This window comes from Cajanus cajan, chromosome 7 (genome assembly GCF_000230855.2).
Source record: "Cajanus cajan strain Asha chromosome 7, NIPB_CcT2T_4, whole genome shotgun sequence".
NCBI lineage: Eukaryota > Viridiplantae > Streptophyta > Magnoliopsida > Fabales > Fabaceae > Cajanus > Cajanus cajan.
Window position 1 is genome coordinate 6,406,817 of NC_138523.1, and position 16,850 is coordinate 6,423,666.

The 16,850-nt window shown below is 30.5% G+C and overlaps 1 protein-coding gene across 1 annotated transcript; it reads left to right on the forward strand.

The window, feature by feature from the left end:
- Positions 1-662: 662 nt before the first annotated feature.
- On the forward strand, positions 663-15,566 carry LOC109813747 (UPF0481 protein At3g47200). Its single transcript, XM_020377999.3, has 2 exons — positions 663-1,598; positions 14,845-15,566. The coding sequence occupies exons 1-2, from the start codon at positions 820-822 to the stop codon at positions 15,386-15,388; spliced, it is 1,323 nt and encodes a 440-aa protein (XP_020233588.3). The 5' UTR covers positions 663-819; the 3' UTR covers positions 15,389-15,566.
- The last annotated feature ends 1,284 nt before the right edge of the window (positions 15,567-16,850 follow it).

The window sequence follows — 16,850 nt, forward strand, 5'->3', positions numbered from 1 at the left end:
ATAAGAAAAAAAAAATATGAGAAATTTCAAATTCTTACTTTTTTGGAAGAATCTCAAATTCTACTATTTAAAGGAATTTCACAAATGTTTGAATTTCGAATTCCTTATAAATTCTTTATCCAAATAAGATATTTCACTTCAAAGAATTTGAAAATTTTCAAATAAATAAATTACTCTATCTAAATTCTTCATCTAAACACACTATTAGAGTCTTCTTCTAAAGAGATGTAGTTTTTATTCTTAATTAAATCCTACATGTATGTGAAGTACTTATCAAAAATTGCTATCATCCTTTGTTTATAGTAGTCGTATTTGACTCCCTATAAGAGAGGTGGACAATTAATAGCTTGTTCTTAGTTCTTCATAAGATTTTTTTCTCTTGCACAACCTCTACCCCAAGTGGTCAAAGTTTCATACCAACTGAAGAAACAAGAAATACACAGGAGGGGTTAAATGTGTGTCAAAGATTTTAAAACCATAGCATATATATAGTGATGGTACAAGACTCTTTTCACGTGGACTTAAATTTTTCTGATACACTTCTTCATATTATTCAGCACTAGTGAACTTGATACAGAATAAATGGTAGGTGGCTCTTTTTATGATCAAGGACTAAGATAGACAGGAGTATAGAGACATGGGGAATCGGCTTTAATTACATAAAACTGCAGAACATGAAAAGTAAGGATCTTATTCCTTGCCCACAATTTACTTATCGAGGATCTTTATTCCTTGCCTACAATTTACTTATGGTAAGGTCTATAGAGATGCAAACACTAAGGCCATAATCAACAGATCTGTGTTTTTGTTTGTTAGAGAATGGATGGGAATTCAAAGTTAAAAGTGAGCATGGAAGAAAGGTTTACACGACTAGAAAACGCAATCGTAAGGCGAGAACCTGCGCGGGCTAAGATACAAAGGGTAGCACATCATCTGGTTCGTGATGGAATGCATTACGAGAAGCACTACTCACCCAGACTCATGTCATTGGGTCCCATCCATCACGGTGCTCCGAAACTGCAGCTAGGGGAGCAGTTCAAGCAAATGTGGGCTGCAATGTACATCAGGAGCACTGGACAAGCCCCACAAAGTCTACACGGAAGGGTTTTAGATAACATGGAAGAGGTGATGAAGCTGTTCGCCACGGATCTTTTTACCACTTTCTCAAACTTTTCTGATCAAGGCTTCGGTAGCATGAAAGAAATGATATGTTGGACGCTGTTTGTGGACGCCTGTGCCTTGCTACAAATATTGGAAAACGCCGAACTTGGCGAAGCGTACAAAATGAATGTTAAGGTTGAGCAACTGAATCTTGTGGTGCAGGATGTGATTTTGTTAGAGAACCAGCTTCCGTTCCCGTTGCTGAAGCTTCTATGGAGAGACACCGACGAGAGCTCGTTGATCCCAATCATGAAAAAATTTCTGCGCTATTATTGGGACGCTAGAACAGAAGAATGGGAGATAATGCGTATCGAGCCACCTACTCATCTTCTCGATCTTCTGCGCTCCATCATGCTGCCTGAATCACGTCATCCTGATAACAGGGACAGCATAATCTATTTTCATAGCAAATTCTTGGGGAAAATGTTAATACACAGGTATGGGCCAAGCCACTTTAAACTATTTTTAAAACTTTCCATGAGGCCTAAACAAGTGCTTATACCACTGGTGGAGGTTTAGGATGATATGAATCTCATCTACATCATTGTAATATTGTTGTAAAAATCTAATAACACTCTAACTAAAACACTTCTTTGAGTATTGAAAGAAACTACAATTTTAATGAGTTTTTCTTCTTGTATATAGTTAATGAGTGTTAAACGATTTACATAAATTATGTGTCAATTGATCACACATGATCTTTATTTATAATCAATAATGATAAAATTAAGGTAAAGAAATAACTATTGTAATTCCTAATTTTTAGCTATATAAGTTTCCATATTTTCCCATTTATGTAAGATAAAATTATAAGAGAATCATCTCTTTAACACTTTTATTTTGGAGCATATATGTCGTATGAACCAAGTTTGTTACAAATGTCATTAATATGAGTCCCTCAAGTTACTTAGTAAACATGTCTGTCAATAGTTTACTTGGGCTAACAAAGTTCGTAGTGATTTCTCTTGAGGATAGTTTTTTCCTCACAAAATGACAGTTAATTTCTATGTGTTTAGTTTGTACATGGAAGACTGGATTTGATAACTTAATTGTCAAAAATCAATCTAGTATTTTGGGTGTCTCCAAAATTTAGTTGTAGGAGAAGTTTCCTAATAAGCTATGTAATCTCACATGCAACTGCTATCATACCACAATATTTAGCTTCAACATTGGGTCTAACAATTGTGTTATGTTTCTTGCTCCTCTAAGAGATTAAATTCCCTCCAATAAGAATACAATACCCAAATGTAGACCTTTAATTTGATGGTGATCCCACCAAATCAACATCAACTAGCAGACAATTTTAGAATTCCCTTTATTTTCATATAGTAATCCACGACCTTATGCATTCTTGATTTATCGAAGGATACATATAGCAACATCTTGATGACTATCATTTAGCCACCAAGCCAACCTTAAAGCAATCAATGTCGCCATTTGGACTGATCTTCACCATATAGACCCATCAACAACCCTCAGTTTTCTCATTGAGGGAGGGGGTAAAAGGGAAACTTATCAAGTGTGTATAGCATGCAAACTAATCATTTCCTCCAACATTGCTTGTTGCTAGTTGAGATTGACCATGGCTTCACCTATAGACTTAGGAATAGATGCATAATCCAAAAAAGAGATAAAGGAGAAATATAAGGAAGATAAACAATCATAATGTAGAAAAAAAGCAAATAAAAGGGTTATCACTTTGAGATGAATGAATACCTTTTTCAAAGGGAAATAAGAAAGCAAAGTGTAAGGGTTGTTGGAAGAGGGCAGTTAAAGCATGAGATGATACTAAAGGATTAATGGATGGGACCACCAGTGGATGTTGTGTCTGCTTGTGGTAGGTAAGTGGTGGTGGTGGAGTAGAGGCAACAATTAATGCTAGAATAATCAACAAAAAAATAGGCAAAACTTCTAGATGACCATCTTCATCTATGGAACAAGAGAAGAAAGTGGTGGACTCGAAGAATGTAACATCAATAGAGATAGTGTATTGTTGAAGTTTAGGATAAAAACAACGATAACATTTTTGAAGGCATGAGTAGCTAAGGAAGATACACTTGATAAACTTGGCAGAAAGTTTATCTTTAGCTAAAGTGAGATCATGCACAAAGCAAGTGCAACCAAAGACGTGGAAAGGAACAATGTATAGAATTTATGGAGGGTACAAGATGGAGTCAGGAACCTAAGTTTGAAGGATAGACGAAGGCATGTGGTTTATAAGATAACATGTTGTAAGAAGTGCATCACCCCAAAAATAGAAAGGATAGGGAAAGAAGAGGGTATGAGCTATTTTGACTAAGTGACTATTTTTTCTTTCAGAAACACCATTTTGTTGTGGTGTGTGGGTGAATGATGTTTCATGAAGAATTCCCTGCGAGTTGAGAAATGACTGGAAACTAAAGGACATATATTCGCGGGCATTATCATTTTGTAAAGTTTTAATGAAAGTGTCAAGTTGATTACGAATTTCATTTAAGAAACCTTGAAAGATAAAGAAAAAATGAAAATGATTTTTCATTGGAAACACCAAAGCACACTGAAAAAATCATCAATAAAGGTGACTAAATAGCAAAACCCTAAGGTGGAATAAACTTGACTTGGACCCCAAGTACGAGAGTGTACTAGGGTAAACAATGATGTGATACATTTATTGACATAAAGATTGTCTATATGACAAATATGTTTGCCTAATTAACAAGACTCACACTAAAGAGATTTAATAGTAGGAAGACTAGGAATTAAAAGACACGCTAATATGTAAGAGTTGGGAGGAATGTGAGACATTGGCAACCAACAGTGAGAGCTAGTACAATCCTCCAAACTAATGTCTTGCTCCCATCATTCATCTGTTATGCTGGTCTTGAATAACAACAAAGATATTAATAAATGAAGTAGAATTGTTAAAGGTGTAGGTGAATTTTCTAATCGAAATTAAATTAAAAGGATAACTAGGGACAAGTAAGATAGGATTTAGGGAAAGGTTAGGAAGTGGATTTATTTGTCCAAGGCCATGAGCAGGGATTAGAGAACATTTGCAAGAGTAATAAAGGATAGAAGTTGGAAAAAAAAATGTTTGGTTACCAGTCATATAGTCAGAGGTGCTAGAGTCAATGATCAAGGGTCTAAGAGAAAAATATAGGGAAACAAAGGCAATAATGTTACCAAACTAAACCATAACACTAGATTTTTTCAAGGGAAACTAGAATTTATTCTAGTTGTACTAACTTGATGTTGACTTGGTATGGATCCATACTTTCTCGTTTTGGAAATGACTAGCAGTACATATGTCCCGACTCATAAATTATATGATTTCATCCCTCCAATGAATCTTAGTATATCGATGGGATACTTCTCTACCCAAACTTGGCAATTATTCTCACATTTATCATAGAATGTTGGAGGAACCATCGAGGTTGCCAAGTTGGTTAGGTGGAGTATCAATTACAAAGTGCTACCTTAACCCTTAGTTTTCTCTATCACTTGTCACCCGACACATTACCCCCAATGAATTACCACTAATGGAACTCTACCTTTGATCCCTTGGCTTTGTTAAGTTGTAACTTCCAATGCAGGCCGTCATATCATCACATATCCTTCACGTTGTCATGTTCCTTATGATATCATCACAATTTTCTCTTTATAGAGAATTTTCCTAGTCTCAATTATCCTAAGCACTAGTCTATAACAACTTACCCTTACTCATAAAGATTTCTTACACGACGCATTATTGTTAAGACAAAACAATATTAATCCCCAACCGTATAAAAAGTCATTATAGTAAAAGTTAAAAGTAGATAAATTAATGGAAAGTAAAGCATTAACTTAGTAACAAAATACTATGCAAAGTAATTGGAATAAGTCAGTTTAAAATTTATTTATTTAAGAAATTAGTTGAAATACAACTTCACTAGCTAGCTTTGATGAACCAGTTAGTTTATAATAAATTTTGAAAACTTCAATATTTATATGATTAAAAAGCTCTATGAAATTAGTTTCTAATAAAATGGCAAAAATTGTATTTAGAAAAATCTACAAAAAAATTATGAAAATTTATACAAATTCATGTGCTCCTAGATAACTAATTGCTAAGTTTCTTATATAAAACTAGAATTTGAAGTCCATAACTTTGTCAAAATAGTTATATTTCTAGAAAGCCAAAACTTATTTTGAATAGTTTGTGGTATGTTTTTGAATATGGTGTTCATATTTACCAAAAATTCTGAAAATTCCATATTCATCTTTAGAAAACTAATTTTTATAAAATAGTAAATTAGGTATTGAAAATATAAAATTAGTAAGAAATTTCATCACGTATAGTTTTCTAAAATATAAAAATATTTTAGATTATACATGTTTTTAGTCCTTGAACAATTATTTTTTTCCTGATTTTAGTCCTTAAACTTTTGTCAATTTTCACTTTCAGTTCTTGATCTTTTCCTTCCTTTAAAATTTTGGTTCTTGTTGTTTCTTTTTGTCAATGGAGAAAAAAGTTAAGAAAAAACTAACAAAAGTTCATAGACTAAAAACATATTTAATCAAAATATATTTTAAAAGTATTCGTAGTTGGTACAATAAATTCATAAAACCCATGTAATTTAATTTAGATTTGCATAACTGAAATGCCAAATTACCTAACAATTGTCTTCATCATTTCAAAAACTTTTAAGTGATTCTAAATCTTTTATTGAATCAACTTGAGTCCAGTTTCCAACAAAACTGGTTTTAGATCATTTGGATAAGTAAAATGAAAGTTATGAAATTTTGATTCAGTCATGTTCAATCAAGGTTTGAACTGGCATATTGGTTTAGTAGAGATTCTTAGTTTTGTAAAATTACCAAACAAAATTTAAAAATTCTATAAAACTTTTGGTGAAGCCTCCCCTTAATTTGACCATTTGCCAAAAAAAAATATTTAGCAAAACAACAATCAAATTTGTTCCCACAAATTTTGGAACACAACAAAGTACAAGAATTCAAAGCAAAACAAAGATGATAGTATTACAATATATGAACAATAATAAAAAGAAATGAGTACACAAGAGATCAATTCTTAGCTCCCTTACCTTAGGTGAGTGAAGAAGACTAGCAAAGTCATAAAGAAGCTTTTGGTGTCTTGAAATAAAGTTAAGGAGGTAGGATATAATTAGAGATATCTTGATGGTGAAAGATGTTGGTGGGAGATGATTAGTGATATTTTGATTTTGAAATATGTTTAAGGGAAACATGGTGTTATTTAGGAGTCTATAAAAGAAAGAAATGGTAGAGGTTTCTTTTTTTTTTTTTTGATAGGGGGAAGGGAGAGGGATTCTTAGTGGGTGGGTTTATGTGTGGAGAGCGGATGTTTGGTTGGGTAATAGTGTTTTAATTGATAATTTTTTTTACACACACCGGGTGATCTAGGGGTGACAAAATAATCCATTTTTCCATCATTCACTCAATCCATCTATAAGCAAATTTATCCAATCTTTCGATTATACAAATATAATGATGATGAATTGGATCCAATTCATCAATTTAATTTTATAGATGAATATTGATCCATCCACTATTTTTCAAAATTCATGAGATAAAACATAGGGATTGTATTAGATTGATATTTTGAAAGACTATTTTGACATAAAAATTATTTTTTGTACATGTAAAGATAATATAATAATGTAATAACTTATAATATTTTTTAAAAATACTCTTACAAAAACAAATTATTTAATTTTTAAACATATTTTGATGGATGAATCAGATATCCATCCATTAAAAGATTGTTAATGAGTGGATTGGATTTTTTTTAAATAAATCAAATGGATTAGATTTTTAAATAAATTTTTACTGGATCTAAATTAATGGACTAATAGATTATTTTTTATCTTATCCATCTATTTGCCACCTATAAGGTGATGTCATATAGGTGAAATAATAAATATTTTGAATTAAATCAATTAGTACTTGTGTAAAATAAATAGAGGAAGGACTTGGGCTACAAGGAAGACTAAAATGGTAGTTTTCTTTCTTCTTAATATATCATTGCAATGGCTTCTCTTATACTAGTAATAATTATGGATTGTTTTTGTACTCAATTTCTTGTTTTGATATATCATTCATATTCAATTTTTTTTTAAAGCTTAGTGGGATGGTTATATACCTATAAAAATTGAGTTTCATGATTTAAAATATTTTTTATAATTAATTTTGAAATTCTATTAATTATTTTATCAATTTTGAGTAGAAACACATTAGTTTTATTTTAACTCAATAAATACTAAATATTTTATGAAAAATATATTATTGTATATTTCACCTAAAAATGATTTGACATTACTAATTTTATCAAGTTTAAAGACTAAACTAATATTGGTTAGCTTTGGCAAACAAATAGCAACATTTTAATCATTTATCTCAAAAGTTTCAGAAAGTTTAGAAAAAACTCTCAAAATTATATTCTAATATATATGACATGATTCTAAGATCGTAATAACCTTTTATGGTCTTCTAAATATTTTTCACATACTATCCCTCACCACACTAAGAAATAGGGGCAAACTCGTTATTTTAATGATTCTAGTCAATAATAATTATTAAAAGAATTTATTAAGTAGGAACTAAAATTTTGTTCTCAACAATATGGATAATAATTTTGATATTTCTTTGTATAAAGCTAAAAGTTAGGGTGTTACAATGATGTCGTTGAGAGTCCTATAGTCAACACAAAAATGCAAAGTCCTATCTTTTTGTTCAACTAGGAAAATAGGAGACAAATAGATGCCTGTGCTAGAAATTATAATCCCTTCATCCAACATTGATATAGTAACTTAGTCATTCTATCTTTTGAGAGTGTGTGTAATGGTAGGTTTGATGACCTTCGAGGAAGAATTAGGAATCAAATTGATGTGGTGCTCATGAGTTCACAAGGGAGGAAACCTATGAGGTTTGGCATAGACTTTTGGAAATTGATCCAAAACCTATTGAATGTGAGTTTAGGGTAGTTTGGGGTTGAGTTCATGGAATATCTTGTGTTTTCAGAGAATTGATGAAGAGATGAATTGAGGTTATAGTTGTTGTATGTAGGAAATGGCATAAATGATGGCAAGATGCTAAAGTCGGCTTAAGATTAAGGTATAGGCCTCAAAGGATGCAAACCAGGCCTTAGGAATGTGTATTTCCTACTTTGTTGCCATTTAGGACATTGTTCCCACCTGTCATTATATCAAATCAAACATTTTTGTAGTCGTCCCTATCTAACTACTCCTTATGCATGAAACTTTTTCTTTCTTGGGAGATAATCCAAGGGAAACGATGTTCATCCATTAATTGATACAATCAAAACAAAAGTTAGGGTAGGATAACAATTAAGAACATATAAACATTATGACACCTTTTCTACTCCAAAAAGCTTCAACATAATATAATAAAAAATATGATAATTTATTATTAATAAAACTTGTACTCATAGGTAAAATGATTTACATCAAATATTTTCCTAAATAAAACTCCATAACTAAAATGGTATATAGTAAAATTGTACATAACCTTTACAAGTTCTAAAGTAAAATTTTAAATTAAGTAAAATGATAATTATGTCACATCAAACATAATTGAAAATAACATTTAGACATTCAAATAACCTTTACAAGTGTTAAAGTAAAACTGTAAATATAAAGTAATAAAACATGTAAAAGAGTGTTTTTTAAATGAAATGAGTACAAATAAACTAAGCATGATGACTCCTCCTCTAAACCCTAATGTCACACTATATTAGAGTAGTCTCATCAAAATAAAATGAAGCCTAAGTTTCATATCTTACAGGTTCAAAGCCATCTACCTAATCCACACTTGAAATTGGCATTTAGCTTAAATAAGAAACACACCATAAACATAAATGAGTGAGAATAATTAAAGTGCATAATTAAAGTGCATAATTAAAGTACATAAATGAAATTGGCATTTAGTATCTAAAACACATAACTTATCTAACACTTCAGTCATAAACTCAATCACATGTTTGTTTATCACACATGACTCATGGACTTGTATGCTCTTACTTGTGTATGCATGTGGTACCATCTCATTTTGCATAATTAAAGTGCATACATGTGAAGTAGTCTAGGAGTACATGGACAAATATTTCCACACAATGGATAACCAACATGTGGTCCGCTTTCACTAAAACAAATATCTATCATGAGCAAGTGGGTATTATAATTGGTTATGCTAGCCCCTTATCCCACTCATAGATGAGAGTTTTCCCACCATAACATCTCATGGCCAAGGTAGAACACCATAGAGATTTTCTCATATAGATTCACATCGTGTGTTGGAGAGAAAGATATACACTAGAAGGGGGCTGAATAGTGTATATCAAAAAATCGCGCTCTTTGAAGTGAAGTATTAAAAATTGTGACAAACGAAATGTTGGAAGTTAATAGACGAAGTGACACAAGTTTTTTTTACTACTATGTCCAGTTCTCAATCCAACTAGATTGAGTTCCACTATTTTTTCTAAGATACAAGTATTCTTTACAAGCCACTTCTGACTAAATACCAAGTAATCTTTCAACAAGTCTCTCTAGGCTCAAACCCAAGTATTCTTTTCACAAGCCTCTCTAGGTTTAACACCAAGTATTTTTTTCAACAAACTTCTTCAAGCTCAACATTAAGTATTCTTTCCACAAGTTCATCTAGGCTCAACTGTTACAAATAAATTTGACAAGAGTTACAAGTATAGCTACTTCTCTTCTAGACGTGATGCAATGAAAATATAGTACAAATTTGATTACAAAGACTATATACAAAATTTACAATGAAGATCTTCATTGTAGTGCTTTAGCTTTGTTCTTGAAGCTTTTGATCAATTTGAACTGCTCAGTGAATGTTGAATGTTTATGTACAATGCCCTTTTTTTGGTATGTGTGTTCTCAGATTCTCTATCTGTAGTATGGAGGCTTGATTCTTATATAATAGTTTTAGAGAAGATGATCGTTACAACAATGTTCAAATTTCTTTATGAGTTACTTCATCTGTCTTCCTAGCTGATCTTAGAGAGTATTGTTGATGCATTTAATGCTTGCATTAAATGCTTATTAGAGATGTGTGTCTCTCTTATCTGATCCAAGAAACTACTTATCATCATTTCTTTCCATTTTGAGTGTACTAGAGTAGTGTCAGCATAGAGCCATTTAGGGTTTAGGGTTTATATATTTATGAGTTTAGGGTTCAGAGTTGGGGTTGGGCTGATATATTTTATTTTAAAAAGTGTTGTCTTTTGCTTAACCAAAAGCTTATGTTTGTTATCATTAAAACTAAAAAGGATCGTCAATTGTCTTAAAACAAGATTTTTTATTTAACACATCCACTTCCTAACAAACTATGCATGAATACATGGACTTAAACACATAACACAACACATAAAAAATACAAAACATACATATCACACTTATCACACTACTAGGCCAAGCTCAGACTTTCAATTGTCTAGACTACTATCTAGACTTCACAAATGAAAAAGTGTAATTTGGATTTCACACTACTAAGCCACTGCTTATTAGACCTACTCACATAACTCATAACCCAAAATCTCAAGCACGAAATGTCATAAATTTAACTTTCACAAATTTTTGTAATCTCTCATTCATAACTCATTACTCATTCATAGTTCCTTCATATTCTTTTTTAGTCTCTTAAATCATGATAGTAAACACACCTCAAAGCTAAAAACCTCAATAGAAGGATAACAAAAATTCTACACCAAGGAGATTCTTTGAGCGACACAATTTCACTGACCAAACTCCCACACCAAGTTCACTTTTGTTGAGCGAGAACTCCCTCCCGCTTAGTGAATTAAAATTATACAACCTTCCAGTGGCTCACTCTCACCATGAAGCACCTTCTCTTGACAACCCAACTCGCAATATAAACTTTTGTTGAGCAAATGACTTTTTCTTACCAAATTAAAGGGCCACACTTTAGGGGCCAAAGCTCATTGAGCAAAATCACTTTGCTTGGCAATCCAACAATATTAGTTCTTTATAGGAACTTAGTCTTATTGAGAAACTTGGTCTCCTTGAGCAAACATTCAAATTTTTCATCATTTTTATTAAGTGGGTACTATCTCACTGTGCAAAAACATGACGGCAAACCCAAAAGTTCATCATCTAGAACTATCTCACTGAGCAAAAACATGATGTTGGACCCAAAAGTTCATCATCTAGAATTTTAATCTCACCAAAAATTTGTTCTTAACACTATTAATCCAAAATAATCGTTGAAACACTACCAAATCCCTTATGTAATAATTATATGCCCTCAATTTAAAATCAAACACTTAAATCAAACAAACCCTTAGATCACACATGAATCCTAATCCCTGAAAGAGGCAAAGACATGAAAAAACTCAAATCAATACAATTATGCATAAAAATCATAATAACATTCAAATAACAACATTCAATCCAAAATACACATAATTTCATCAAGTGTATACAATAGGAAACCTAAAAAGGCTTAGGGGTCACCTCACTACCCACAATCCTTATACATGTGCACAAGTGAGACAATCTTACTATCCTTCTTACCTTGAATGTTGATCACCAAGCCTGTCAAAGCACAATTCATGATTATGTTCTCCATTGCTCATCTATCATGAATTCTTTAGTATAAACTAGGAATGTCAATGAGATGAGGCGGGTACAAGTAGTAGTCTCTCGCTACCCATCCCACTGAATAAATATCCTCTTCATACCTGTCCCCATATACATGTGGGTGTTCGTTAAGTGGGTACTCGCGTATTTTTTAATATTCGCGAGTGTCCATAGATATCTGTGGATATTTATTTTGAAAAAATAAATAAATTTTTTCAAAAGTATTTTAATAATAATTTCTATTTATTCTAATAATTTCTTTAAAAATAATAGTTTAAAAGTCAAAACTTAAATTATTCAAATATTATACATAATTTTATTAATCAAGATTCTTCAATTTAAAAACTAAATTTAATTGTTAAAGTACTTTATTCTCATAAGGTTTAAAAAATTTAATAGGTAATTATATAATTGAATATTAGTGGGTATCCATGGGTACAAATAATATGATATGCGTACCCGTCCCATTAATGCACGAGTATAGAGAATACATGTATCATTTTCTCTTGGATACTCATTTATAATATTCATTTTTTTATCTATAGTAGATTTTATCTTCAGATATCTGCGAGTATAAATTTTTTTTTTGATATTCCTAGTTTAGACCTAAAAGGCTTTTTAAGATTAATTCTTAGGCATATAAGAACAAAAAAAAAAAAAACTCAATAAAGCTTCTTAAAACTAATTGGATCATTAAAATTCTTTTATTTAAAAAATCATTTGATTATTAAAAGACATTTAAAAGTCCAATTATTTCTTAATTATTTATTTGTAAAAGCAACTAAAATATATAAAATATTAATTGATTACTATATTTAGAAAAATCAAGGTATTACATTATATGATGCAACTAAAGCATGTAAAAATACATCACATATATCAAACATAGAACACATAATTACGTAGGGCATGACATCCTTTTTTATGAATGACATGAAATCATTTTGTAACTATGTATTTTTTCCATTCGTATCACACCACAGTAGGGGAAAACCTTTAATCATTAAGCTCATGTGTTCCAAATCATACAATCACATGCAAGCAGGAAAAAACATATATTTGTCGAACTATTATTCACATTTGACTAGTTCATGTAGAAAAATCACTAAAAATCATAGAAACTTTGAATAAAACGGGACCACATTGATTTGAAAGCTAACATTGAAACTATAGACCCTAAAGGTTTTGATTAGGTTCACTTAACATCAATACCAGTGCTAGTCTTAATCCAAGGCATTACACAAGGCAAAATTCATCATCTCTCTTATATATAGCTTGAAATTTTTAACTTTCCTTACACTTGGACGTATAGTAATTAAGAGACTTGGGCAAACCATTTTTAGGCACCTCTAAAGTATATCCCAATAGAATAAAAAAATATAATAATAAAACTCCAACCAAAGGCCTGAGTATAAAACACCTCAATTTTGCATAATCATTAGTCATATAAAAATTTTCCCTGTACTTTTATCAAAGAACCGGCCCCACTAATATATTCACCAAAAATTTAAAAATATCTATAAAAAATGTGATCACTTGAATTTGAAATATAACATTACATTAGATTTAAATATGGCAGAAAAACTAGTGAGTTTCTCTTAGTTGACGTCTGTTATACATATCTCTAACAATAGTATAAACATGTACAATTGAAGAAAAAGGCTACAATATATAACCTTTGATTCATTAGCTAGCTAGAAACAAATAAAAGTAGCTATTGGTTGTACAACATATAATAAACAACTATTTTAACACTATTTCATAGTTAGAGTATACAAAATTGTATTCACCAAACTTAGAACATATAAACTATAAATTCTAAGTCCTCTTACATACTTCGGTAGGATGTCAACAAGATTGGTCATTGGAGTTGATAAACTCAATACAAAGCTCTTTGGGCAACAATTTTCCCTAGACAAAATGACAATCAATATATTTTATACTGATTTATCTCTATCACTAAGACTATATCTATTTCTTGATCAACAAATCAAGTTTCACTATACTAAGCTTTGTTCAAATAAATATTCTTTTACAAATAGCTTTGCAAAGCTAACCCAAACATTCTTTTAATATAATGTCTTTTTTGACTTTACAAATAAAATATTCATTAAGTTACAAGCCTTTTCAAGCTTTCCAACCTATAAGATTTTAAGTAATGACTATATATATTACATAGTAAGAGTAAAGAGAAAATTGGTATGATGATATTTTTCTTAGATGTTACAAAGTTTTTCTTCAACTAAAGTTATTTTATCTTCAAGAAGATGCATTCAATATTCATACCATCATTTGAATAAGTAAATGGTGCAAAATCTTCTTCACTCACCCTACATGTAGCTTTTCTGATTGTTTCGTCTATTCTAGTTTTGAATGTCGGTGAATTCTATTACAACACTTTATTACTTCCATTTAATGTTCCTCCATACCAAGTAACTTATCTGTTAGAAAAATGTGCTTATTCTGCCTTGATAAGAGAAATAAGCTTTAGAAGTTGTTAGAGGCAGACTTCTTTTCTAGAGACACGATACTTATGCAAACAAGTTGAGCCAATGTTTGTCTTGTAGTGCATTAAGCTTCGTTCTTAAAGATTTTGTACTTCCTCTCTATGAATTTTTTATCACTATGAAGATTTCATTCTATTATTTTGCAAGGGAACAATTTAAACAACTATCAATTCACTAAATAAGCATTTAATATGGTTTGTATAGCTTCGTCTATAACACACGATACTTGCAGACTAAATGTATCAAATTAATAAAACATAAATACTTCAACTGAATAAATTAACTTTACATATTGTGCATCAAAAATATAGTTCTGTAACATTCAAAACACAAAATTAGTTGGGATAATAATTCTTCCTTTGAAATAACAAGTTATTTTGCAACGATTAAAATAATATTTCACTATAACTAAAAATATAGTTGGTTCATCTTCAAAAAAAAATAATAGATGCTTTAAAATGATTATGAATATGAATATGAATCATTCATTTTTTTTAATTGATTTGTCTATCAAAACATATGTTACTCGATCTGCTTGTGTATAGGAACATAATGGAGTTGAAAGCGGCAGGGATTGAAGTGAAGTCAAGCAACACACCTTGGCCAGGTGACATAAGATTTTCCCTTGGTTGGCTTCGTTCAAAATTGGTTCTTCCAGAGATCGTTGTGAATGAAACTACAGCTGCTAATTTACTTAACTTGATAGCGTATGAGATGTGTCCTGATTTTGAGAATAACTATGAGATTAACGATTTTGTCTCCTTCTTGGACACACTGATAAACCACCCTGATGATGTCAAGGCATTGAGATCAGAACAAATTGTGCTTAACTATCTAGGGAGCGATGAGGAAGTGGTGAACCTTTTCACTACCATAAGCTATAACTTGGCTCATGACATGGGGAATTATTTTATTACCAGAAATCATATTGCTATGCATTTCGTCCATAAAACTTTACCGACATGGTTAGCTCTTGGGTATCATACTTATTTCAGCAACCCTTGGGCAATCATTGCCTTCCTCGCCGCAGTTATGGGTCTTTCCCTCACTTTTATCCAAACTTGGTATGCCATTCACCCACCAAAATAGCTACTCATCATGGCCTTGCCTAATATAATAGTAATAATTGATAATTGATGTAATTAAAGGTGATTAATGTTGAATCTTGAAACGTGGCAAGATGATGTGTTATAAGTGGATTTATAACAAAGTAAATTTGAGTGAGTTATGAAATTACTATATATTTGTATTAGTTTATTTTAGAGAACTTTTATTTTACTTTTATCCTTTTAAAAAAATTTTATTACTTTTATAATTTGAAGGTGGTTGAAATTATGGTAAGGTCAATGAAGGTCTTAGAAGTAATAAATGAATTATCTTTTAGCCTTTATGTTCGATTTTGGTCACCATTGTTGATAAAAAAAATCAAGTAAAAGTTCATCAATTTATTTATGTATAAAGATGAATCCAAAATTTGTTTAAAATAGTCAATTTTTTAAATAATAAACATTAAATACATTACTTTATTTAAGTCATACATGTTATTCCTCCAAATCATAAAAATCATCAAGTATTGAATCCATACCAAACTTTTCAATAATATTTCTCTTCATGTTAATAATCAAACAAATAGCCATAATTAATTCATCATTCATCTTATTTCCAAGCTTATTTTCAAAAATTTAATAGCTAAAAAAATCTCTCAATTGAAGTAGTTGAAATAAGAAGAATTAATTCCAAAATAATTAAAGAATCAATTAAATGATAAGTTACAAATTTTCTTAATAAGGATATACCATATTACAATAAATCCCAAAAAAAATATAAAGAAAATAGGGTCATAAGACTCGTAAAAATTTTCTTAATAAGGATAGGTGTGTTTTAGATATATTAGTATTATAATCAACAATCCATATTATTTATCAATAACTAATGAAATTAAGATAAATCAAATGAATTAATGTTTAAATTTTAGTCATTTATAATCACAATTTCTAACATTGAATGTGATCATAGTTTCAAACAACATTGTTCAATCAGTGTTTGGCTATTGCTTCAAAAGCCCAAATTACCATAAATAAGGAATGAAAAGTATGGTCGATAAATGATGGTGTAGTTAAAGTTGATTTAATCATATATAGCCAACATGTATGATGAAAGTCTTAGATCTACAATGAATAGAAAACATATTGAAGGTGAAATATACACTAAAAAGGGGATTGAATGTGTGAAAATATTCACAAATTTTTTGAAAAGGTTGAATAAACAAATGTAATTTCGTAAAGTATTAACCCAGGAAAATGTGAAGGAAAAGGATATTTTAAAATGTTTTTGGTTTTTATACTAGTTTACTCAACTAAGCTACATCCAGTTTGCTTCTAATAGGAAGGGTTTCACTAACCACAAATATTACAACAAGTATTATTAACTATCCCTAAAACTTTAAACTTAGTTTACACAAGTATTTTTTATGGAGAAAAGAGAGATACTAGAAGGGGTTTTAAATAGTGTCAATAAAAAATTCACACTTTTCAAAAATAATGAAGTAGAA

Coding starts and splice junctions, on each gene's coding strand:
- LOC109813747 (XM_020377999.3), top strand. CDS start 820: ATGGATGGGAATTCAAAGTTAAAAGTGAGCATGGAAGAAAGGTTTACA. Junction 1,599..14,844: donor GGGAAAATGTTAATACACAG/GTATGGGCCAAG, acceptor GCTTGTGTATAG/GAACATAATGGAGTTGAAAG.